The 22,739-nt window shown below is 41.9% G+C and overlaps 1 protein-coding gene across 1 annotated transcript in view; it reads left to right on the top strand.

Moving 5' to 3' along the window:
• LOC139172836 (NAD(P) transhydrogenase, mitochondrial-like) overlaps positions 1–22,739 on the top strand; it is a 53,600-nt gene that overhangs the window by 27,566 nt on the left and 3,295 nt on the right. Inside the window, exons 12-19 of the mRNA XM_070762079.1 lie at positions 1,890–2,035; positions 5,760–5,955; positions 8,582–8,815; positions 11,262–11,422; positions 12,599–12,778; positions 14,998–15,157; positions 17,145–17,226; positions 19,175–19,293. Of these exons, the coding sequence (XP_070618180.1) occupies positions 1,890–2,035; positions 5,760–5,955; positions 8,582–8,815; positions 11,262–11,422; positions 12,599–12,778; positions 14,998–15,157; positions 17,145–17,226; positions 19,175–19,293 (1,278 nt within the window). The remainder of the gene's footprint in view (positions 1–1,889; positions 2,036–5,759; positions 5,956–8,581; positions 8,816–11,261; positions 11,423–12,598; positions 12,779–14,997; positions 15,158–17,144; positions 17,227–19,174; positions 19,294–22,739) is intronic.

Raw genomic sequence — 22,739 nt, 5'->3', positions numbered from 1 at the left:
AAAATGAGGATCCAAATTATTGGGGATAATATGCTGACTCTATAAACTATTATTAAAAGGGGTCTGTAAAGCACCATGAAGCAATATATAAATCTGTTGCTATTGCTATTTGCTGTGGTTGGCTCTGGCCCAGCTCCTGCCCCAAGGAATGTGGAGGTGGATGCAGGGGAAACATCAACATGTCATAGGCCTGTTTTATTGCCGACAGAGGCAGGTAGTTCAATTTCCTCGGACGAAGAAGAAGGTGGGAGTGACTTGGAAGAGGGGGGCTTGGCACACAGCCTAGGAAGCCAATCTTCATTATCTTCAGTCGCTTTGGATGAGGAAGTCTTGGACCCACGCAGGCGCAGAGTTATGCGTAGAAAAGACCAATTGAGGGCATATTACAGGAGATAAGAGAGGCCACCTGTGTTTGGGTGGGGCTCCAGTAATTAGAGCTGCTGATACAAATAGCAGCATGTGAGCTTGGCCGTTGTGGAAGATTATCTGATCGCAGTTCTTCAGGATCGTGCCTCTCTGTTTCTGAACTTTGTTTGTGGATTTTTCATACCTTTGACACCAAATCAGAGTAAAGTGTGTGTGTGTTTCACTTCGTTGGAAGAAGGAGGGCTGTGACGTTTCTTCACAGCTACTAGCTAAGTACTTAAGGACTGATTAAGGGACTTGTACAGCCTACAAGTCCCTTGTTTTGGGGAAGAGTGCTCTTTGCAATACAAAAAGGGTGCTTTGATCCTTTTAAATTTTGTGATAAAGAACATTGTTTTGAACTTTCAAACGTATGTGTGTGTCTGAAATTTGTACCCTTGAATTTTCGGGAGGCTTCTACCAGAGAGCCCGGCAGAACACTATTTAGAATAAATATTTTGCTCTGGCCATGGGCATCCATATTACTATCTCCCTTAGTATCCATGGACATCCTGTTAGGAACCCCACAGGATTGATTTCTAACCCACATTTGCCAGTTTGGTCTAGTGCAGGGGTAGGGAACATTGGCTCTTCTATGACATGTAGACCTCAACTCAACTGAGCTAGCATGATTGGCTCAGGAATTCTGGGAGTTGAAGTCCACAAGTCGTAGAAGAGCCAACGTTCCTTACCCCTGGTTTAGTGGTTAAGGCATTAGGCTAGGAAGTGGGAGACTGTGAGTTCTAGTCTTGCCTTAGCCATGAAAGCTGGTTGGGTGATGTTGGGCCAATCACCAGCACATGTTGAGTCCTAGTCCCGCCTCAGCCATGAAAGCCAGTTGGGTGACCTTGTGCCAATCACTCTCTCTCGGTACAACACGCCTCACATATGAGGTGTTGAATATGTTCGTCGCCTGGAGTTAATTTGTAAAAATAATAAAGGCAGAATATAATTAATTAATTAATTTCCCAGTATAATCGGCCCGGCGGCATTGCTGGCGTTCCAGGCGGGCCGCCCGGCATAAGCAGTGGTTTCGTGCCTCTCTTGCCGAGCGAGGACAGGGCGCGGGAGGAAGCAGCGCCGCACCGGACCCCTCAGGCTGCTCCGCCCGGGATGGGGCTCCTCCGGAGGGGTGCACGGGGGCTCGGGAGGAGCCCCATCCCGGGCGGAGCAGCCTGAGGGGTCCGGTGCAGCACTGCCTCCTCCCGCGCCCCGTCCCCGCTCGGCAATCGGCCCGGCGGCAATACCCCCCGTGTTTCCCCGAAAGTAAGACATATGTCTTACTTTCGGGGTATGGCTTATATTAGCCGACCCCCCTGAAGCCCCCCATATGTCTTACAATCGGGGGGGGTCTTACTATTGGGGAAACACGGTATCTATCTATCTATCTATCTATCTATCTATCTATCTATCTATCTATCTATCTATCTATCTATTCCATCCTTCTGTTTCATCTTAACCATTTGCATCTCCTCTCCAAACAGGTGGCTTTCTAATCACCCAGAGGATGCTGGATATGTTTAAACGTCCAACGGATCCACCTGAATACAACTACCTCTACCTTCTCCCCGGAACAGTCTTTGTTGGTGGATATGGGGCATCTCTTCTCGGTGGATACAGTATTGAGCAGGTCAGAAATCCGGCCCAGTGTTTAGACCCTTTTTGTTCAGAACCAAATGAACAGATTGATACTGAAGAACAGCTTCTCTGGAGAAAATGTTTCTCAAGATTCAAAGTGTTGGTTATGACCTATAAAGCCCTTCATGGCACCGGACCAGATGACCTCAGGGACCGCCTTCTGCTGCACGAATCCCAGCCACCAGTTAGGTCCCACAGAGTGGGTCTTCTGCGAAGAGGGGCGGCATACAAATCAAATAAATAATAACAATAACAATAACAATAATAATAATTCTACTTAATGGCAGGCACAGCATAAGGAGATTCTGTTGTTGTAGCACATCTCAATAAAAGCAGTCTTAAGCTTCCTGTGGAGTTGATTTCCTGTTCTGGTCTTCCAATACCATCAGAGCTGAAACCAGCCAGAAGATCTCAAGAGAAATAGTGCAAGATCAGAAGATGTGGATTTAGCATGTACTTATGACGGTTGCAATGTCTTGGGGTCCCCTTTTGTGACCTTCTGACAAGCAAAGTCAATGTGGAAGTCAGATTCACTTAACAACCATGCAATTAACTTAACTTAGGAGTGATTCACTTAACAAGCATGGCGAGAAAGACTGTAACATGGGGCAGAATTCACTTAGATTAGATTAGATTAGATTTATTGGATTTATTTGCCGCCCCTCTCCGCAAACTCGCTGTCTCGCTTAGCAATGGAAATTTTGGGCTCAATTGTGGTTGTAAGTGGAGGATTAGCTGTATAACCCATAAGTTTAAAGCAGCCTTTCCAGTCTGGCTAAGAATTTTGGCAGTTGAAGTTTCTATCACTCTTGGAGGGCAGCAGGAGGCACCGGTTGCTCTTCAGAAAGCCTTGATTGGTAGCCTTGAAATAAGGTTTTGTGTTTGTGGGTGTTCTGCAGCCAGGTTCTAGGCCTTTCTGAAATTTGAGAGAGAGAATCTTTCCAAACACCAAACTAGTTTTGCATTTATGTAGAGAATTTGTAGGGTACATTAGATAACTGACTCTATTCCACTTTTTCTCTCTATTGGTTTCAATCAGGGGACCTTGAGATTTTTAATACATACTTCTATCTTGATGTGAGTTTTTTCACTTTGGGGTTTTCTGTCTGATTGTCACAACTGTCCTGCGTGGGTATGTTTTGGGTTTCATTGCCAATTTCGTAAATTTATTTCAAGCCCGCAAGACCATTCTGATTTGAGAAAAAGTAGCCCTTGCTAATCAAACCCAGGAAGAAGCACCATATGTTACATATAAATGCTTGGTCGTGCCAGGTTTTCAAAGCATTTTGCTATGCATCAAAACTCTTTAAAAAATCAAAGTAGGAAAAAAAAATGCGCTGAGATGATCTCACAGTGCTGGTATTTTCAAAATGCATTTGAACTAGTGGTCTGCATTTATTCTGTACAGCGAATGATGGTGAAAACTTCTTTTTTAAAAAAGAACTTGCTGCAGGAGAGGCAGAATAAATCTAGCAAGAATAGCTTTACTATGTCACTTAAATTTACAGCTAATTGCTTCGTCTGTAGCTACCCTTTGCCAGGAAGAATGCTGTACAGCAGATAGAGCTAAATGATTTTTCCACTTTACTCACATGCAAGTTATAATAAATGAATAAATAAATAAGTTTTAAACTTATTTTCCAAAGCATCAGAGGCATAGTTCCCTCTAAGCTGAGCAGTGAGCAATCGCTCACTTAAAAATCATCATCAACTCAGAGTTTTCCAAACCTGCCCAGAAGCCGAGAGGGAAAGAGTGAGAGGGAAGGAGAGAGAGAGAGGAAGAGAGAGAAACAGATAGAAAAAAGAGAGGAAGGAAAAGAGAAAAAAAAAGAATGGGAGTAAGGAAGAGAGAAAGAAAATTAAAATCTAGTTTGAAACTAGCTCCACTATTTAAGTGGCATTTTGATATTGATAGAGTTGCCCTATTATGAGCTCACTGTTATAGACACACAGTACAGTATTTTATTTTGAAATTCTCTGAGGCAAAACAGGGTGGGTTTTTTATTTGTTTGTTTGTTTATTTATTATTTCTGTGCCGACCAGTCCCGAAGGGACTGCCGCTCAGACGCTATACTTTTCCGCCCACTCCCCAAAAATATTAGAGGGAACACTGATCAGAGGGCTGAACAAGAAACAAGGAATCGGAAACAAATCAAGGAGAGAAGCAACTAGAATTAAGGTCCTAACAGTCAGGACAATTAACCAGTGAAGTAGGAAGTTGTGGATGCTCCGTTACTGGAGGTTTTTAAGAAGAGACTGGACAGTCATTTGTCTGGAATGGTATCGGTCTCCTGCTTGAGCAGGGGGTTGGACTAGAAGACCTCCGAGGTCCCTTCCAGCTCTGTTACTATCACTTTGCATAAAACTTTGAAGGTTTTGTTCAGGAAGATTTTGAAAAGCAGAGAAGGGAAAAGGCATGCATGTATATTTAGAGAAGCAAACAAAGCATTGAGATACAGGTAGTCCCTGACCTAGGATCACAATTAAGCCCAAAATTTTTGTTGCTAAACAAGACAGTTGTTCAATGAGTTTTGACCCATTTTACAACCTTTCTTGCCAGTTATTCATGACGTTTGTTCACATTTATGACTATTGCAACATTCCCACGGTCATGTGACCAACCTTCAGACACTTGGCAACTGACCATGTATTTATTTATTTATTTATTCCAGAGGCCCCGACCCTCTGGAACCAGCTCCCCCCAGATATCAGAGTTACCCCCACCCTCCTTGCCTTTCGCAAGCTCCTTAAAACCCACCTCTGTCATCAGGCATGGGGGAATTGAAATTTTCCCTTCCCCCTAGGCTTAAAGAATTTATACATGGTATGCTTGTATGTATGATTGGTTCTTTAAAGTGGGTTTTTTAAGATTATTTTTAATATTAGATTTGTTTATATTGTCTTTTTTATTGTTGTTAGCCGCCCCGAGTCTTTGGAGAGGGGCGGCATACAAATCAAATAAATAAATAAATAAAATAAAAATAAATAAATATTTATTTATTTATTGGATTTGTATGCCGCCCCTCTCCATAGACTCGGGACGGTTAACAACAGTGATAAAAAACAGCATGTAACAATCCAATACTAAAAGAACTAAAAAACCCTTATTATAAAACCAAACATGCATACGAACATACCATGCATAAAATTGTAAAGGCCTAGGGGGAAAGGGTATCTCAGTTCCCCCATGCCTGATGGCAAAGGTGGGTTTTAAGAAGCTTACGAAAGGCAAGGAGGGTGGGGGCAATTCTAATCTCTGGGGGGGAGTCGGTTCCAGAGGGCCGGGGCCGCCACAGAGAAGGCTCTTCCCCTGGGTCCCACCAAACGACATTGTTTAGTTGACGGGAGAAGGCCCACTCTATGGGACCTAACTGGTCGCTGGGATTCGTGCATTTTTGATGGGTTCATGTAATTCCCTTTTGCGACCGTCTGACAAGCAAAGTCAACGGGAAAGCCAGCGTCACTTTTCAAGCGTGTGACAAATTTAACAACCAAAGTGATTCACTTAACAACTGGGGGGGGGAGGGGAATATCCCAAAATGTTGCAAAATCTACTTAACAAATGTAAGATAAATTTGGGGCTGAATTGTGATTTTGAGTGGAGGACTCAATCATACTTGCTCATCGTTTGGTGCAGGGATGGCAAGTGAAACTTACATATGTGAGGTCAGTGCCAACTTTTCCCCTTACGTCCTTTTGCTTCTCTTCCTCTGCAGATGATGTACCTGGGCTCTGGCCTTTGCTGTGTTGGGGCACTCGCTGGCTTATCTAGTCAGGGCACTTCACGGCTTGGTAACGCCCTTGGGATGATTGGTGTTGCTGCTGGCATCGCAGCTACTTTAGGCAGTTTGAAACCTTCCCCGGAAGTACTGGCCCAGATGTCCACCGCCATGGCCTTGGGAGGCACGATGGGTGAGCTTTTGACAAGTGGTTTTGAAACCCTGTCCTAGAGGAATCCGATATTCCTAGAATCACGATCGGGCATCTTCGGTGAGAAGATAACCCTCATGGCTAAGATATTCCCCAAACACACCGCTGTAATCAATGAAGAACTGCAAACATTTTTACTACCACACTTGTACAGTAATACCTCGTCTTACGAACTTAATTGGTTCCGGAAGTAGGTTCGTAAGGCGAAAAGTTCATAAGACGAAACATTGTTTCCCATAGGAAACAATGTAAAAGCGATTAATGCGTGCAAAAAGAAAAAAAATCGCAAAATGGCCCTCTGCTGGGCGCCGCCGCCCGGCTGTCACCTTTTAAAACAGCCAGGGGGCTTCTCGGCGTTCTCCCAAACCCGAACCCGAACCCGAACTTTTCAGGTTTGGGTTCGGGAGGCTGCCGAGAAGCACCGCTGCCCAGCTGTCACCTTCTGAAACAGCCGGGGGGCTTCTCGGCGTTCTCCCGAACGCCGAACCTGAAAGTTCGGGTTCGGATTCCGGAGGCTGCTGAGAAGCGCCTGGCTGTTTCAGAAGGTTACAGCCGGGCGCTGCCGCTCGGCGGAGCGCCGTTTTTGCGATCGACGGCGGTGTTTTCGGCCGATCTGGAGGCTGGAAAGGAGGTGGGGAATCCCAATAGGGAATTCTATGGACGGAGCTTTGATGTCACAAAGCCCCCCGGCTGTTTTAAAAGGTGACAGCGGGGCGGTGGTGCCCAGTGGAGCGCCATTTTGCAATCTGCAGTGGGTTCGTAAGCCGAAAAAAGTTTGTAAGAAGAGGCAAAAAATTTCCGAACCTCGGGTTCATATCACGAGGGGTTTGTATCACGAGGGGTTCGTATCACGAGGTACCACTGTATTTCTATACAAGATTGCTTGTGATGCTTATAAGATGATCTTGATGCCCTGGCATCTAGTACTACATTTTGAGTCATAAGTTACGTTTGATTCCAAGAGGTGGAGCTCTTGAGTAAGAAGAAAATAAGAAAGCGCAAAGCGTACATAGTAAATATAGGAAACATTTCATCTGGAACCAACCATGCCAGCTCACTGCTACCATGCAAAATAGTTTTCACGTCAGTAATGTTTATTCACAAATGTCATGTTGCTTCCTTCTTTTCAATTTCTCTCGGTGCCCTCATTTACTCCAGCAGCAGGGTTTTGCGAATTAACATGGTGCAGGGCGAAGATGAATCTGTTCCACCCACAGAATCCAAACTCTTGTAAACATGCTCTGAAACGGATTTGTGTGAAATCTTATTTTAGTCCCCCATTGGCATCAACAAGTGGAAAATCAGGTTTTCCAGCTTGCTTGCTTGCTTGCTTATTTATTTATATATATATAAATAAAAATCTAACGCTTTTCATTTAAAAAAACAAAAGCGGTTTGCATTTTTTAAAGCATTATGCAATCTGATCTGACGTAAAAGTATAAAAGCAAGAAGGCTAATTATTTATTTAAATATCTTGGGCAATCTGAGTAAAGCTGACTTAAAGATTAGCCATCTGGGTAAGCCATCGAAAATTGGAAAGAGCTTCACCTCTGTTCAGGTGTGTGAGCCATCAGATAACAACATGATACATGAATTTCTATCAGTGATTTCAGGAGGGAAGTGTTTTTAATAGGAAAGTGAACACAAGAACAAGGGGACACAATCTGAAGTTAGTTGGGGGAAAGATCAAAGGCAACATGAGAAAATATTATTTTACTGAAAGAGTAGTAGATCCTTGGAACAAACTTCCAGCAGACGTGGTTGGTAAATCCACAGTAACTGAATTTAAACATGCCTGGGATAAACATATATCCTCTGTAAGATAAAATACAGGAAATAGTATAAGGGCAGACTAGATGGACCATGAGGTCTTTTTCTGCCGTCAGTCTTCTATGTTTCTATGAAGATTCCTTTATTGTTCGTCACTTATAGACACAAATGTTGTCAAACTAAAGCAACTAGTTGCATCATCATCAAAGATAGACTCTGAGAATTGCTAAGATGGAACCTCCTTAATTCTCTTCCTCCCAACCAAACTTTCTAAGCTTCAAGATGTCTTGCTCCTCTAGAATGCAGCCCCTCCATCTTGGGAATCCAGACTGCAATCCACTACAGGTTATAATTCTAAAAGCAGGACTTTCACGCTAATTGGAGAAAATACATAACACAGGAGGAAATGGGTATTATTATTTATGGCAATGACTTTTATTGTATGTACTTTTAGAGAATGATTTTTGTAAAAACCTAGTAGATGAGAAACTCTAACGTCTTGTTACATTATAGTAACTACTCTAAGGTGAAAGCTAGGGATCTGGAATCACTCCTATTTCAGTTTTCATCTTTTACATGAAAATAAGGGACCCGTTTCCTACTTTGTAGGAAATGTTTCCTACACGGTTTCCTACTTGATCTCTGCAATGCTAGAGAATTTAGGAGGAGTCCTAAAATGAGACCACAATGTACCAGTCATGTCTTTCTTTTTCTTAACCTCAAAAGGGACAGAACATAAGTTTCATAGTTTACTCTCTTTCGATACAGGCTTAAGAGGAGGATGAAGCATAAAATCCGTTTGTTTTTCACCTCGGATCTCAATTGCTTCGTTTTGCAGGTCTCACAATTGCAAAACGTATCGAGATCTCTGACCTCCCACAACTGGTTGCTGCCTTTCACAGCTTGGTTGGTTTGGCAGCTGTTTTGACCTGCATTGCTGAGTACATGATTGAATATCCCCACCTTGATATACATCCATCCGCCGGGGTTCTCAAAACCGTGGCTTACCTGGGCACTTACATTGGAGGTGTAACATTCAGTGGTTCTTTGGTAGCCTATGGAAAATTGCAAGGTATGTCCTTCCATGGTCAGGATACATTAATTTTTTTTACAATGTCTGCAGAACTCAGCCTAATAGCATCAATGGATTTTTAAGAAATAGGAATTCTATTCATACTGGATTTCCATAAAAGTTGCTACCAGATTTTTTTTTAAAAAAACAAAGCAAAAATTCTTTGAAACGGGTTTGACATGATATCAAGATCTGATGAATAGTAGACTTTGTATCATATATGGTTCATACAAACCAAAGGACCTTTTATGGTCTAGTCCAGGTTTCCCAACCTCAGCAAGCCCCAAAGGTGCTTTTCCAAAAAGCAGCTGGACATTCTGGGTTTTTTTTCCTTGAAAAGGTTTCACTTCTCATCCAAGAAGCTTCTTCAGTACTTGAGAAACAAAGCCTTTTCAAGGAAAACCCCGCAAGAAAGTCTAGTTGCCTTTTGGAAAAGCACCTTTGGGACAACCATGACCTAGATAATTGAGAATCCCCATAGATATTCACCCTCAGCAATATTAAGATGTGTCAACTTCAACTCTCAGAATTTCCTAGCCAACCAGAGTTGAGGTCCATACATCTTAAAGCTGCTGAGGTTGGGAATAAATGGTGTGGTGGATCAAGTGTTAAAATTAGTTTGAAGACCTTCTATCCCCGTTTGGTGAACCTATGGCATGTATGCCACAGGTGGCACGCAGAACCATATAGAAGAGCACCTGAGGTGTTATCCTATGTCAACTCCAGCATGCATGAGTGCACTAGCCAACTGATTTTTGGCCTTGGAGAAGGCTGTTTCGCCCTCCGGAGGCTTCAGGGAAGTGCACTCGGAGGGCAAAAAACTGCTCAACAGACAAATCAGAAGTTCAGAAAAATAAACTTCTGCTTTGCCCATTGTGCTGTTCTTTGAGCTCCAGAGGGTTCATGGCATCGGCCCAGAATATCTCCGAGACCGCCTTCTGCTGCATGAATTCCAGCGTCCGATTAGGTCCCACAGAGTGGGCCTTCTCCGGGTCCCGTCAACTAAACAATGTCGTTTGGCAGGTCCCAGGGGAAGAGCCTTCTCTGTGGCGGCCCCGACTCTCTGGAACCAGCTCCCCCGGGAGATTAGAACTGCCCCCACCCTCCTTGCCTTCCGTAAACTCCTTAAAACCCACCTTTGCCGCCAGGCATGGGGGAATTGAGATATCTCCCCCGGGCCTATACACTTTATGTATGATATGTTTGTATGTATGTCTGATTAATAATGGGGTTTTTAAAATGTATTTAAATTATTAGATTTGTTATGAATTGTTCTATTGCTGTTGTGAGCCGCCCCGAGTCTATGGAGAGGGGCGGCATACAAATATAATAAATAAATAAATAAATAAATAAATAAATAAATAAATAAATAAGGAAGGAAGGAAGGAAGGAAGGAAGGAAGGAAGGAAGGAAGGAAGGAAGGAAGGAAGGAAGGAAGCTTCCATGAAGGCACTGGAATGCGAAAAACAGCACAACGGGCAAAACAGAAGTCCATTTTTTTGAACTTCCAGTTTGCCTGTTGGGCCATTTTTTTACCATCCCAGGCTTCAATGAGGCCTGTGAGCATGCGGGGGGACAGGGGGGATTGTGTGCATGCACAGCGGGGAGGGTACGCATGCAGTAATGGGCAGCCATAATTTTTACTGCCACACTGTGGGTGTGGCTTATTTTGTGGGTGTGGCTTGATGGTCACATGACTGGGTAGGAGTGGCTTGTCGGCCATGTGACCAGGTGGGAGTGGCTTGAACGATCATCATCGTTCAAGTGAACTGTTAAGTCCTCGACTTACAACCTTACCAGTGTCGCTCTCTGGGGTGAGAATTTGCTTCGCATTTCCCGCGCTCTCCTTCCTGGGTCGCCCCCTGCCTCAGGCTGGGTAGCTAGGGGAACGGGTGCCAATCAGCTGTTGAGAAAAGAGGGGGGAGGAAATGGGTCTCCTGCAACTCCTGCTGGTGCTGGTCTCCTTGCCGTTTTCCGAGGAGGAGGAGGATGGGAGGGTGGGATGGCCAGCTGGAGCTGGGCACACAGCTTCATTTATGTTGTGAGCCGCCCCAAGTCCTCAGAGAGGAGCGGCATACAAATCCAATAAATAAATAAATAAATTTCCACTGGTGGAACTGTGTTCCACCCCGTCCTGCCTGCTGCCCACCCCTGTACGCATGCATGGTGGGAGAGAATGTGTGTGCTCTTGTGCACGCATGTGGACACACGCCCCTTTTGGCATGCAAACCAAAAAAGGTTCAGCATCACTGTCCTAGCCTGTTCTAGTCCAGCGCACCCCCATTACACAACATTCATTCTCTTCCTGCCTAGCCAAATAAGTGAGTTCTTAATTTCAGCCAGTTGGGCAAGCGAGGGGACATGATACGGATAGAAAGAAATGACCTTTCCCGCATTTTTCAAACCCACCCTACCTTAAAAGGTAACGCATCTCATTTCTTTCTAGGTGTGTTGAACTCTGCTCCACTTCTCCTGCCTGGCCGTCATTATTTGAATGCTGGACTGTTGTCAGCTTCAGTAGGAGGCATGATTTATTTTATGTCAGACTCCAGCTATACAGGAGGCATGGCCAGTCTTGTTGGAGTTTCTGCCCTCTCCTCAATAATGGTAAGGGTAAAAAAACAAACACTTTACTCCCCATTCCTTTAAATTGGGCAGATGAAAAAGATATTGACAAAATTGAACGGGTCCAAAGACGGGCTACAAGAGTGGTGGAAGGTCTTAAGCATAAAACGTATCAGGAAAGACTTAATGAACTCAATCCGTATAGTCTGGAGGACAGAAGGAAAAGGGGGGACATGATAGAAACATTTAAATATGTTAAAGGGTTAAATAAGGTCCAGGAGGGAAGTGTTTTTAATAGGAAAGTGAACACAAGAACAAGGGGACACAGTCTGAAGTTAGTTGGGGGAAAGATCAAAAGCAACGTGAGGAAATATTATTTGACTGAAAGAGTAGTAGATCCTTGGAACAAACTTCCAGCAGACGTGGTAGATAAATCCACAGTAACTGAATTTAAACATGCCTGGGATAAACATATATCCATCCTAAGATAAAACACAGGAAATAGTATAAGGGCAGACTAGATGGACCATGAGGTCTTTTTCTGCCGTCAGACTTCTATGTTTCTATGTTTCTATAAGTTGGGAGATGATTGAGAGCAAGTTAAAGGGCTGTATACAAGCTTTGGAAGCAATTTACAAGCCTTTTTTCTGTTTTTTTGTAAAACTATGCTCAAAATATGTGTTGGACATTGAAAAAAGAGATTGTCTGCCGAAGCTTGATCAAGAATGTATTCAATTGTCTTCCGTCTACTATAGGAAACTCACAGAATTCTCTGTTTTTCCAGCTCCACATCTTAGTTTCACCTGGTCATTAGGGACCCAATGTTGAAAACACCCTGCACATTCAGAAAGAGGGTCATAGTTCTATGTCTGAATATGGCCGATCAAAGTACAGAATTAGCTTTTCTCCTTTTCATTTTAAGGTGAAACTTAAGAGCAATAGCGCTTAGGCTTATATACCGCTTCACAGTGCTTTCCAGCCCTCTCTAAGTGGTTTACAGATTCAGCACATTGCCTCCAACAATCTGGCTCCTCATTTTACCAACATCTGAAGGATGGAAGGCAATTCGAGCCTGGTGAGATTCGAACTGCCAAATTGCAGGCAGCCTGCAGTACTGCATTCTAACCACTGCGCCACCACAGTTCTTCAACATATTATTGCCTAAGCTTAATATACATCTGTTCCACCTTTTCTCGTTCGGTGCATCAAAAATCACAGGGAGTGACACTAACGGCAGCCATCGGTGGAGCAGATATGCCTGTGGTGATCACTGTGCTGAATAGCTACTCTGGATGGGCTTTGTGCGCAGAAGGGTTCCTTCTCAACAACAACTTGATGACAATAGTTGGAGCTTTGATCGGCTCTTCTGGAGCTATCCTGTCTTACATCATGTGTGTGGTAAGATATTGACAAAATTGAATGGGTCCAAAGACGGGCTACAAGAATGGTGGAAGGTCTTAAGCATAAGACGTATCAGGAAAGACTTCATGAACTCAATCTGTATAGTCTAGAGGACAGAAGGAAAAGGGGTAATGATTTCTGACAGTCTCAAAATGGGTGAACAGTGCAGTCAGGCGGTAGGGAAAGCAAGTAGGATGCTTGGCTGCATAGCTAGAGGTATAACAAGCAGGAAGAGGGAGATTATGATCCCGCTATATAGAATGCTGGTGAGACCACATTTGGAATACTGTGTTCAGTTCTGGAGACCTCACCTACAAAAAGATATTGACAAAATGGAACGGGTCCAAAGACGGGCTAGAAGAATGGCGGAAGGTCTTAAGCATAAAGCGTATCAGGAAAGACTTCATGAACTCAATCTGTATAGTCTGGAGGACAGAAGGAAAAGGGGGGACATGATCGAAACATTTAAATATGTTAAAGGGTTAAATAAGGTCCAGGAGGGAAGTGTTTTTAATAGGAAAGTGAACATAAGAACAAGGGGACACAATCTGAAGTTAGTTGGGGGAAAGATCAAAAGCAACATGAGAAAATATTATTTTACTGAAAGAGTAGCAGATCTTTGGAACAAACTTCCAGCAGACATGGTAGATAAATCCACAGTAACTGAATTTAAACATACCTGGGATAAACATATATCCATCCTAAGATAAAATACAGAAAATAGTATAAGGGCAGACTAGATGGATCATGAGGTCTTTTTTTGCCGTCAGTCTTCTATGTTTCTATGCTTTAAGGTGGATTCCATTGTGTTGTTTTTTTCATGGAAGCAAGATGTGTTTCTTCAGTGGATCCTGTTTCATGGATCTCCCACTTGGTTAACCACAACAGATTTCAGGAGGATCTATTGTGACAACCATATTCCAGCCTTGCCTGGTTATTTCCAGAAGTTTTATGCATCCTCCAAGTTAGATTGCAACTTTCAAAATTCTTGCAACCCCAATTCACACAATTATTGGAATTGCAGTTCCATACATGAAAGGCAACCAGGCTGGGGAAGGGTCCTGTAGAAAGTTGGCGGCTCTTGCTGCTCATTTAAAAAGCTTAAAGGATTAACTGTGAACATTTGCTTCAAAATAGTTCATTTTCTTTATTTCCGCCTAAGCATTATAATGATATACTGAACATTGAAACCATATTTCTCATCATTCCTATCACCCATTTCCTCCCATGTTGACTGTATGACTATAACTTGTTGCTTCTGTCCTAAGATTTTTATTAATATTGCTTCTTCATTGCTTATTTGACCCCTATGACAATCATTAAGTGTTGTACCACATGATTCTTGACAAATGTATATTTTATTTTATGTACGTTGAGAGCATATGCACCAAGACAAATTCCTTGTGTGTCCAATCACACTTGGCCAATAAAATTCTATTCTATTCTATTCTATTCTATTTCAGAATGGAGTAGGGTATTAAATTCTAGGATTGTAAGCTATGTCATGAATTGGAGCTGTCGTATACATTACATCTGTGCAGAGTAAAGCATGCTTGAAGTAGTTTCCTTCTTCATATTCATTGGAATCTTTCTTTTTTTTAAAAAAAAATATAGTTTATTGATTTTTTAAGAGAAGAAAAAAAAAGAAAAAAAGGGGGGGGAAATAGGGATACAAAAAGTAAGGTCGATACAGAACAATATACATATTTCAGCATAAGATATGTAACTTATTGTGTATCAGTTTTAAACATTTAACTGTACGTTTTCATGGTATACTTAATATTTAACGTTTTATAGTTTCCTATCTATAGATTTACTTAGCAATATATTAGTATGGTTAGATAAGATAAGATAGGATTTGAGTGGGGAAAGGGGAAGGGATGATACCTGCGATATAGCAGGCGTATGCAGTTTAATGACATGTTTTTAAATTATAGTGTTGTGCGTGTGGGTGTGTATATTGAGGATGGTTGCATATTACATTGTTAGTAGATTATAGATAGATATCAGAGGGATTGAACTCAGACAGAACATCTAGTTTGTATTTGGTCTAAGGAGTTTTCAGTTGGTTTCTGTTTTATTGTCATTAGTGTTGGATAGCCATCTGTACCACTTCTCCCAGGCCTTGTAGAACTCGGATTCATTCTTATTTTGTATCATTGGAATGTTTCGTTGACTGGAAGCTTTGGTTTAATGTATGCTTTATGGTTGGGCAGGCTATGAATCGCTCTTTACCCAACGTCATTTTGGGTGGGTATGGTACGACATCTACGGCTGGAGGAAAGCCCATGGAAGTAGTTGGAACACATACAGAAGTTGGGACTGACCAAGCCATTGAAATGATCAAAGAAGCAAACTCTATCATCATTACACCAGGTAAGAGTGAACAATTAACCCAAAACCAATTTCTACATGAACTGCCTATGATTTGTTTGGTTTTGACCATTCTGTGAACCCCAGCAATGGTACTTCTCTGGTTCTGGAGAATGTAGACCAGGGAAAATTGGGAAAGGATGGGAATCATCATATATCTGGGCCTCTTATTTTTGGTATCTTTTAACTTCTGAGGTTCTATATCGAGTGATTTTATCATCTTAATTGTAGACACGGAATCATATTTTAGGCGGGCCCTGTTTCATGAGTGAGGTCCAGAATTATTGTCTTCTACGCCAACCCTGTTTTTTTCTTAGACTCAAATAGATTAAAATGTCTTCTACTAAGGCAGAACTGTGATGGCAATTCACATGTTTTGAGTGAACCTCAGCAAATCCTGATCTGGTCTACATTTTAGGACTCAGGTGTCAATCTTGTAAGCTAGTCCAAACAAGAAACATATCCAGAAGTATTAGTTCTATCTTAATTGTAAGGTTACACTAAGAGACTCTTGAGATCTCTCCATTCTCACTGTTAAAATCCAAGAAACTAGAAAGACTCTTTTCTGAGATCTTTGCTACAGGATCAATGGCTTCATAAAGGAATGTTGCTTAGTCCATAGCTGTTCCTCTTTTCTTCCAAGGTCATTCTCATATACCATTACCACATATCGGTCTAGCAACTATGTCTGTGTCTCCTTCCCCTTCTTCTTATCCCCTGTGGGGTAAATAACTGATGTTGGGACTGTGTCTAATTTAATGAAAGGGAGACTGGGGGTGACGTGATAGCAGTGTTCCAATATTTGAGGGGCTGCCACAAAGAAGAGGGGAGGAGGGTCAACCGATTCTCCAAAGCACCTGAAAGCAGGACAATGTGTGGAAACTAATCAAGGAGGGAAGCAACTTAGAATTAAGGATAAATTTCTGACAGTTAGAACAATTAATCAGTGGGACGACTTGCCTCCAGAATTTGTGGAAGCTCCAACACTGGAAGTTTTTAAGAAGAGATTGGACAACCATTTGTCTGAAGTGGTGCAGGGTTTCCTGCCTGAACGAGAATTGAAGACCTCCAAAGTCTCTTTCAACTCTCTTATTCTTTCTGCTTTGATACTCTTCGTAATACTTTACTAGCCTTTTTTTTATAATTTAAGTTTATTAATTAACAAAGGGTAAATGGGGGGGAAGGGGAAGGGGGGTACATAGATTCAAAATGGGTGAGGGTATTTATTACATGATAATATATTTCAGAATATATGTAACAAAATGTAACAAAAATTCAATATTCACATTTGTATCTTATTACTATCAATAATTCATTTATCTATCTTATGTTAATTAAAAACCTATAGGGATAATAAATGTTAGTAAAAATAGTGGAAGATGTATTTGTAGAAAGGTAAGTAAAAAAGTAAGATTAGAATTATATAAAATATTTAGCAAAGGAAAAGTATAAGGAATAAGGAAAAAACAAAAGTTAAATAAATGGGGGAGGGTAAAGGGGAAATCTGCGTAAATAGCAGAAGTTATCAGGAGATACGACAAGGTATATTGATATATTATAGGGCGTATCAGTAATATATCAATAATGGAAAAAAAAAGTGAATAAAGAAAGTAAAATATATTTATATCTATGTAATAAGTATTGAAAAAGAAAAAAGGTATAGCTTGATTAATCTGAGATAAGATGAATGATTAAATTGTGAAATTATAGTGAAGATCATTGTTTAATTGAGTTTAAAAAACAAGTAAAAAGAGTAATGTTGTCGGAATCAGTTTCTGGTTGAAATTTTAATTTTTTTTATTTTTTTATTTTATTATTTATTTATTTATTTATTTATTTTAAGTGTCGGTATTGAAATTGTTTTAATAATCAATGGGATTTTGAGTTCAAAACTAGCCTTAATGCATGTTTCTATTGCACTCGGTGTTCCACTAACAGCCTCTGGATTCACTCTCCATGTTCTAATAGATTTCTCCCCCCTGCACTTCAGGTTGGGGTTTATGTGCAGCTAAAGCTCAATACCCCATTGCTGACATGGTGAAAATGCTGAACGAACAAGGAAAGAAAGTCAGGCAAGTAAACCCCAATGTCAATATAAACAAATTACACTTTGATTTAATAATGGAATTTATGTTTGTTTGTTAGATTTGTGAGCCGGCCAACTCCTTTCGGACTCTCTCTATATAAAAGCAGGGATATTTCACTCGTATAATTGAAGTTTTACAAACTGCTTTGGGCCTTTTTTCAGTGGTATGCAAATAGAATAAATAAATAAAAAAAACCAGTCCTCCTTTTGTGTTGCCTGGCATTACAGCAGGCATCTTAGTGCCAGCATTTATTATTTATTTATTAGTTTAATTTATATGTTGCGCAACTCCCTCAGGACTCTGGGCCGCTGACAACAAAGCATCCTAAAATGAAAACGTTTTCCAAAAAATTTCCAGCTAGTTGAACCATTTTGTCTTTCAAGGAAAAAAAAACCCCCGACGTATTTCTTTTATTGTTGATCATAGATGGCAGGAGCTATAGCCAAGACGCTATATGTGGTACACATATTATTATGAAACTTATATCTTATATTTTCACTATTTTTAACAATGTCATCCTAGAAATCCAAACAAAACTTGTCTTTAATTAAAACAAAAACAAAAACACAATGGTAGTTGTATAGATTTAATGGGGGGAAATACTGATCTTGACTGAAACTTTAGGATTAAACACGATTTGAGTATTGCCCACAAGATCATATGCTGCAACGTCCTACCGGTCAATGACTACTTCAGCTTCAACCGCAACAACACAAGAGCATGCAACAGATTCAAACTTAATATGAACCGCTCCAAAATTGACTGTAAAAAATATGACTTTCACAATCGAGTTGTCGAAGCGTGGAACTCATTACCGGACTCAATTGTGTCAACCCCTAACCCCCAACATTTCTCCCTTAGACTATCCACAATTGACCTCTCCAGGTTCCTAACAGACCAGTAAGGGGCGTGCATAAGTGCACTGGTGTGCCTTTCGTCCCCTGTCCAATTGTCTTTCCTTTATCTCATATATCACACACATTTTCTTCCTTTCATATATCTTCTCCTCTAAGTTCACTTTTACCCTTATATATATTACTTCATGTCTATTTTCTTCCTATGTATTTGTGTATTGGACGAATGAATGAATGAATGAATGAATGAATGAATGAATGAATGAATAAATGCTCTCTAAATCATGCTGCCATTGCCTCTCTAGGAATTATTCTCTGTGTGCGTAGGGCGGGGGGCTTTTGACTTAGTGTTCACTTTTGGTGACTGCCTGGATAAATCTCTGCAGCTTTCTTGGAAAACATTTGGAGAATGACCAGCTCAAAATCACGCAGGAGGTTTTGTGCCTAAGGCAGGACTAGAATTCACTGTCTCCTGGTTCCTAGACTAATGCCTTAAGCCAGTGATGGCGAACCCATGACATGGGTGCCACAGGTGGCACACAGAGCCATATCTGCTGGCATGGGAGCCATTGTCCTAGCTCAGCACCAACATGTGTGTGCCGGCCAGCTGATTTTTGACTCGTACAGAGGCTCTAGGGAGGCATTTCTGACTTCCAGAGAGCCTCTGGGGGAATGTAGCAGGCTCTCTGGAAGTAAAAAACACCCTCCCCTAGCTCCAGGGAAGCCTTTGGAGCCTAGGGGAGGGCAAAACACGACCCTACTGCCCCAACCCCACCTAGAAGTTGGGAAATAGGCCCTTTCAGGCCTCCGGGGGGTGGGGGAAGCTGCTTTCGGCCTCCCCAGGCATTGAATTATGGGTGTGGGCTTGTGCAATAGTGTGCACCCATGCTCTTTTGGTACCCGAGGAAAAAAGGTTCGCCATCATTGCCTTAACCCCTGCACCAAATCGGCTATCTTTCTGCTGCTTACAGAAGAGAAGATATAATATCTCTCCCCTTTCTTTGAACCTTTTCTGATGTCTCCCCATTTCTCAGTCTCTAGATGTGGTTCAGCATTTGTTCCTATTTTTTGGGTTGCAGATTTGGCATCCATCCAGTTGCGGGCCGAATGCCAGGCCAGCTGAATGTCCTCCTGGCAGAAGCTGGCGTGCCCTATGACGTTGTCTTGGAAATGGATGAAATTAATGAAGATTTTCCAGGTAGGTGATAAGGGTTAAACGAGGAGAATGAAAAACCGAACAAAACTACAGCTTAGTGTTGGCATTGCATTGCAACCACCCGATAACATTGTTTTTTTTAATCTGCTTTTGGAGTTAGGTTGAAGAATGATGAAGCGGCCATCAACAAATGATGGCTTTGATACACAGAAATGAAGGGGCAGATATGGTGTTTTCTTCAGGTTGCAAAAAAGCCATAGCCATTAGGACTTACATACCACTCCATAGTTTGTTTGTTTGTGTATTTATTTATTTATTTATTTATTTATTTATTTAGTTAGTTAGTTAGTTAGTTAGTTAGTTAGTTAGTTAGTTAGTCCAATACACAATGAGGGTTTTAGTGGGTATATATCTATATACACATAGTAAAATACATGACGAAGGTTATAGAGGAGATACTCATAGTAAAATATATCTAAGAAATAATAGAAAAGAAGGTATATGGTAGTAATAGAACATATCCATGAAAGAATAGAAGAAGAGATATAGGAATAGAAGAAAGGTATAGGAGATATAGGAGAGCAATAGGACAGGGGACGGAAGGCACTCTAGTGCACTTGTACTCACCCTTACTGACCTCTTAGGAATCTGGATAGGTCAACTGTAGATAATCTAAGGGTAAAGTGTTGGGGGTTTGGGGATGACACTATGGAGTCCGGTAATGAGTTCCATGCTTCGGCAACTCTCTACACAGCCCTCTCTAAACAGTTTACTGAGTCAGGATATTGCCCAACGATCTGGCCCCTAATTTTACTGACCTCGGAAGGATGGAAGGCTGAGTCAACCCTGAGTCCATTAGGATCCGACCGTCAGGGCTCATTGTCCTAAGCTGAATCTGTTGCTAGATGACAAATTGTGCTTTCCTCCTGGTGTTTACTTCTTCCCTATAATTATCATCTCTCAGGCCAGTGATGATGAACCTTTTTCTTCTTACATGCCAAAAATTGGAGTGCATGCACGGGCTAAAACACATGTGTGTCAGCACTACAACCTCCCCATGTGTGCCACACTGCACATAGACACATCCACATGCATGAGGCCCCTCCCCCATTGGGCTGTTTTTCACCCTCAGGCTTTCCTGTAGCCTCCGGAGTGCAAAAAACAGCCCAGCAGGCAAACCAGAAGTTTGGAAAAATGGACTTCCAGTTTGCCCGTTGGGTCTTCTTTGCCCTCCAGAGGCTTCAGGAGGCTTCCTGAAAATATCTGGAGTATGAAAAATGGGCCAATGGGTAAACCTTTGAAAAGTGTTCGGAAACTTCAGATTGTGCAGAATGCAGTTGCAAGAGCAATCATGGGCTTTCCCAAATATGCCCATGTTACACGAACACTCCACAGTCTGCATTGGTTGCCGATCAGTTTCCAGTCACAATTCAAAGTGTTGGTTATGACCTATAAAGCCCTTCATGGCACTGGACCAGATTATCTCCGGGACCGCCTTCTGCTGCACGAATCCCAGCGACCAGTTAGGTCCCACAGAGTGGGTCTTCTCCGGATCCCGTCAACTAAACAATGCCGCTTGGCGGGACCCAGTGGAAGAGTCTTCTCTGTGGCGGCCCCGGCCCTCTGGAACCAACTCCCCCCAGAGATTAGAATTGCCCCCACCCTCCTTGCCTTTCGTTAAGCTACACAAAACCCACCTCTGCCGCCAGGCATGGGGGAATTGAGATACTCTTTCCCCCTAGGCGTTTACAATTTTATGCATGGTATGTCTGTATGTATGTTTGGTTTTTATATTAATGGGTTTTTAATCGTTTTTAGTATTGGATTATTGTTGTACGCTGTCTTGTTATTGCTGTTAGCCACCCAGAGTCTCCGGAGAGGGGCGGCATACAAATCCAATCAAGAAAGAAAGAAAGAAAGAAAGAAAGAAAGAAAGAAAGAAAGAAAGAAAGAAAGAAACAAACAAACAAACAAACAAACAAACAAACAAACAAACAAACAAACAAACAAACAAACCAGAAGTTCTGAAAAATGGACTTCTGGTTTTCCCATTGAAGCTTTTTCACACACACACACACACGGGAGGCTACAGGAGGCTTCTCTAAAGCCTCTGGAATGTGAAAAATGGTGCAATGGGCAAACTGGCAGTTTGGAAAAATGGACTTCCGGTTTGCCCATTGGGCCTTTTTCAACCTCCAGAGGATTCAGGGAAGCCTCCGGAGGGCGAAAACGGCCTTCCTCAAGGCCGAAAATCAGCTGGCCAGCATACACACACACGGTGGAGCTAACATAGCTAACATAGACACCTTGCGTGTCCTCAGATATGGCTCCATGTGCTATCTGTGGCATGTGTGCCATAGGTTCGCCATCACGGTCCTAGGTAAACTGGCCCTCCCTTGCTCTTAGCCCCTCCTGCAAGCTACTGTACTGGCAAATAAACTCATTTTTTCCCCATTTGATCAAACTAATAACCCTACACTGGAAATTGGCAACTCCTATAGGAATTCCTTCCAGCGTGAATCAGTTGAACACCTGAAGCAACCTCCTGAATGGATGTCTGGAAAGTCCTCTGAAATTGACAGTTGGCCACATTACGTTGTATGCTAGAAGCACTTCAGTTCCAAAGCCTGTTTTCTCCTCTGACTTCAGAGGTGGTCTGTTTTCTCAGGCACTCCATCAGCAGATGAGGCAATTGTCTTTGACATCTCTTTGGGAGGTCAAGCTTTATGGCTCAGTAAGCGACTCATGATGGTCCTTAACCAGAAATAAATTTTCAAATTAGCATACCAGTGATGAATTCAACAGCTTAGGCTTGTCAGGTTAATATGCCAACATGGAATCTCTCCCAACTGCAAGAGCAGCCGAATTCAGATAGAACAGATTCATGCAAAATCTACAGATTTCAAGCAGAGAGCCAAAAATTGCAGAAAATTATATTTAAAAAGATGGTGGCACATTCATAGACCAGCAAAGACAGATTGGAGCTGTCGTGCCAGAATTATGCAATTGGCAGGCTGATAACCAAATAGGCACACTGGTAGGAACCTAACACTGGATACATGCAAGCATAAACAGAACCTATAAAAAGAGAGAGAGAGAGAGAAAAATGGAAAAGGATTGGTGCTTTACAGAGAGAATTTTCTAGGTGTTGGGATAATATTCACTTTAGTCAATATAAGATTGAGAATATCCACAATGGGAATCACCACTCAATCTTAAGCCCGGGTGTTTTTAGCCTAGCCTAGGCTAGTCTAGGTTGCTGTGAAGATAATATGAAGGGAGGTAACTTTGGTCACTTTGGGGAAGAGATAGTTGGATCACAAATTTATTTATTTATATTATTTATTGGATTTCTATGCTGCCCCTCTCCGAGGACTCAGGGTGGCTTACAACATATAAAAAAACAGTAGGTTACAATAACATTAAATCCAATTAAATTAAAATTACATAACTATCTAAATGAGGATCAGAAAGTGAGGAATGACATT

This window comes from Erythrolamprus reginae, chromosome 10, assembly GCF_031021105.1.
Source record: "Erythrolamprus reginae isolate rEryReg1 chromosome 10, rEryReg1.hap1, whole genome shotgun sequence".
NCBI classification, from domain to species: Eukaryota; Metazoa; Chordata; class Lepidosauria; order Squamata; family Dipsadidae; genus Erythrolamprus; species Erythrolamprus reginae.
This window is presented reverse-complemented; position numbering and strand designations above follow the sequence as displayed.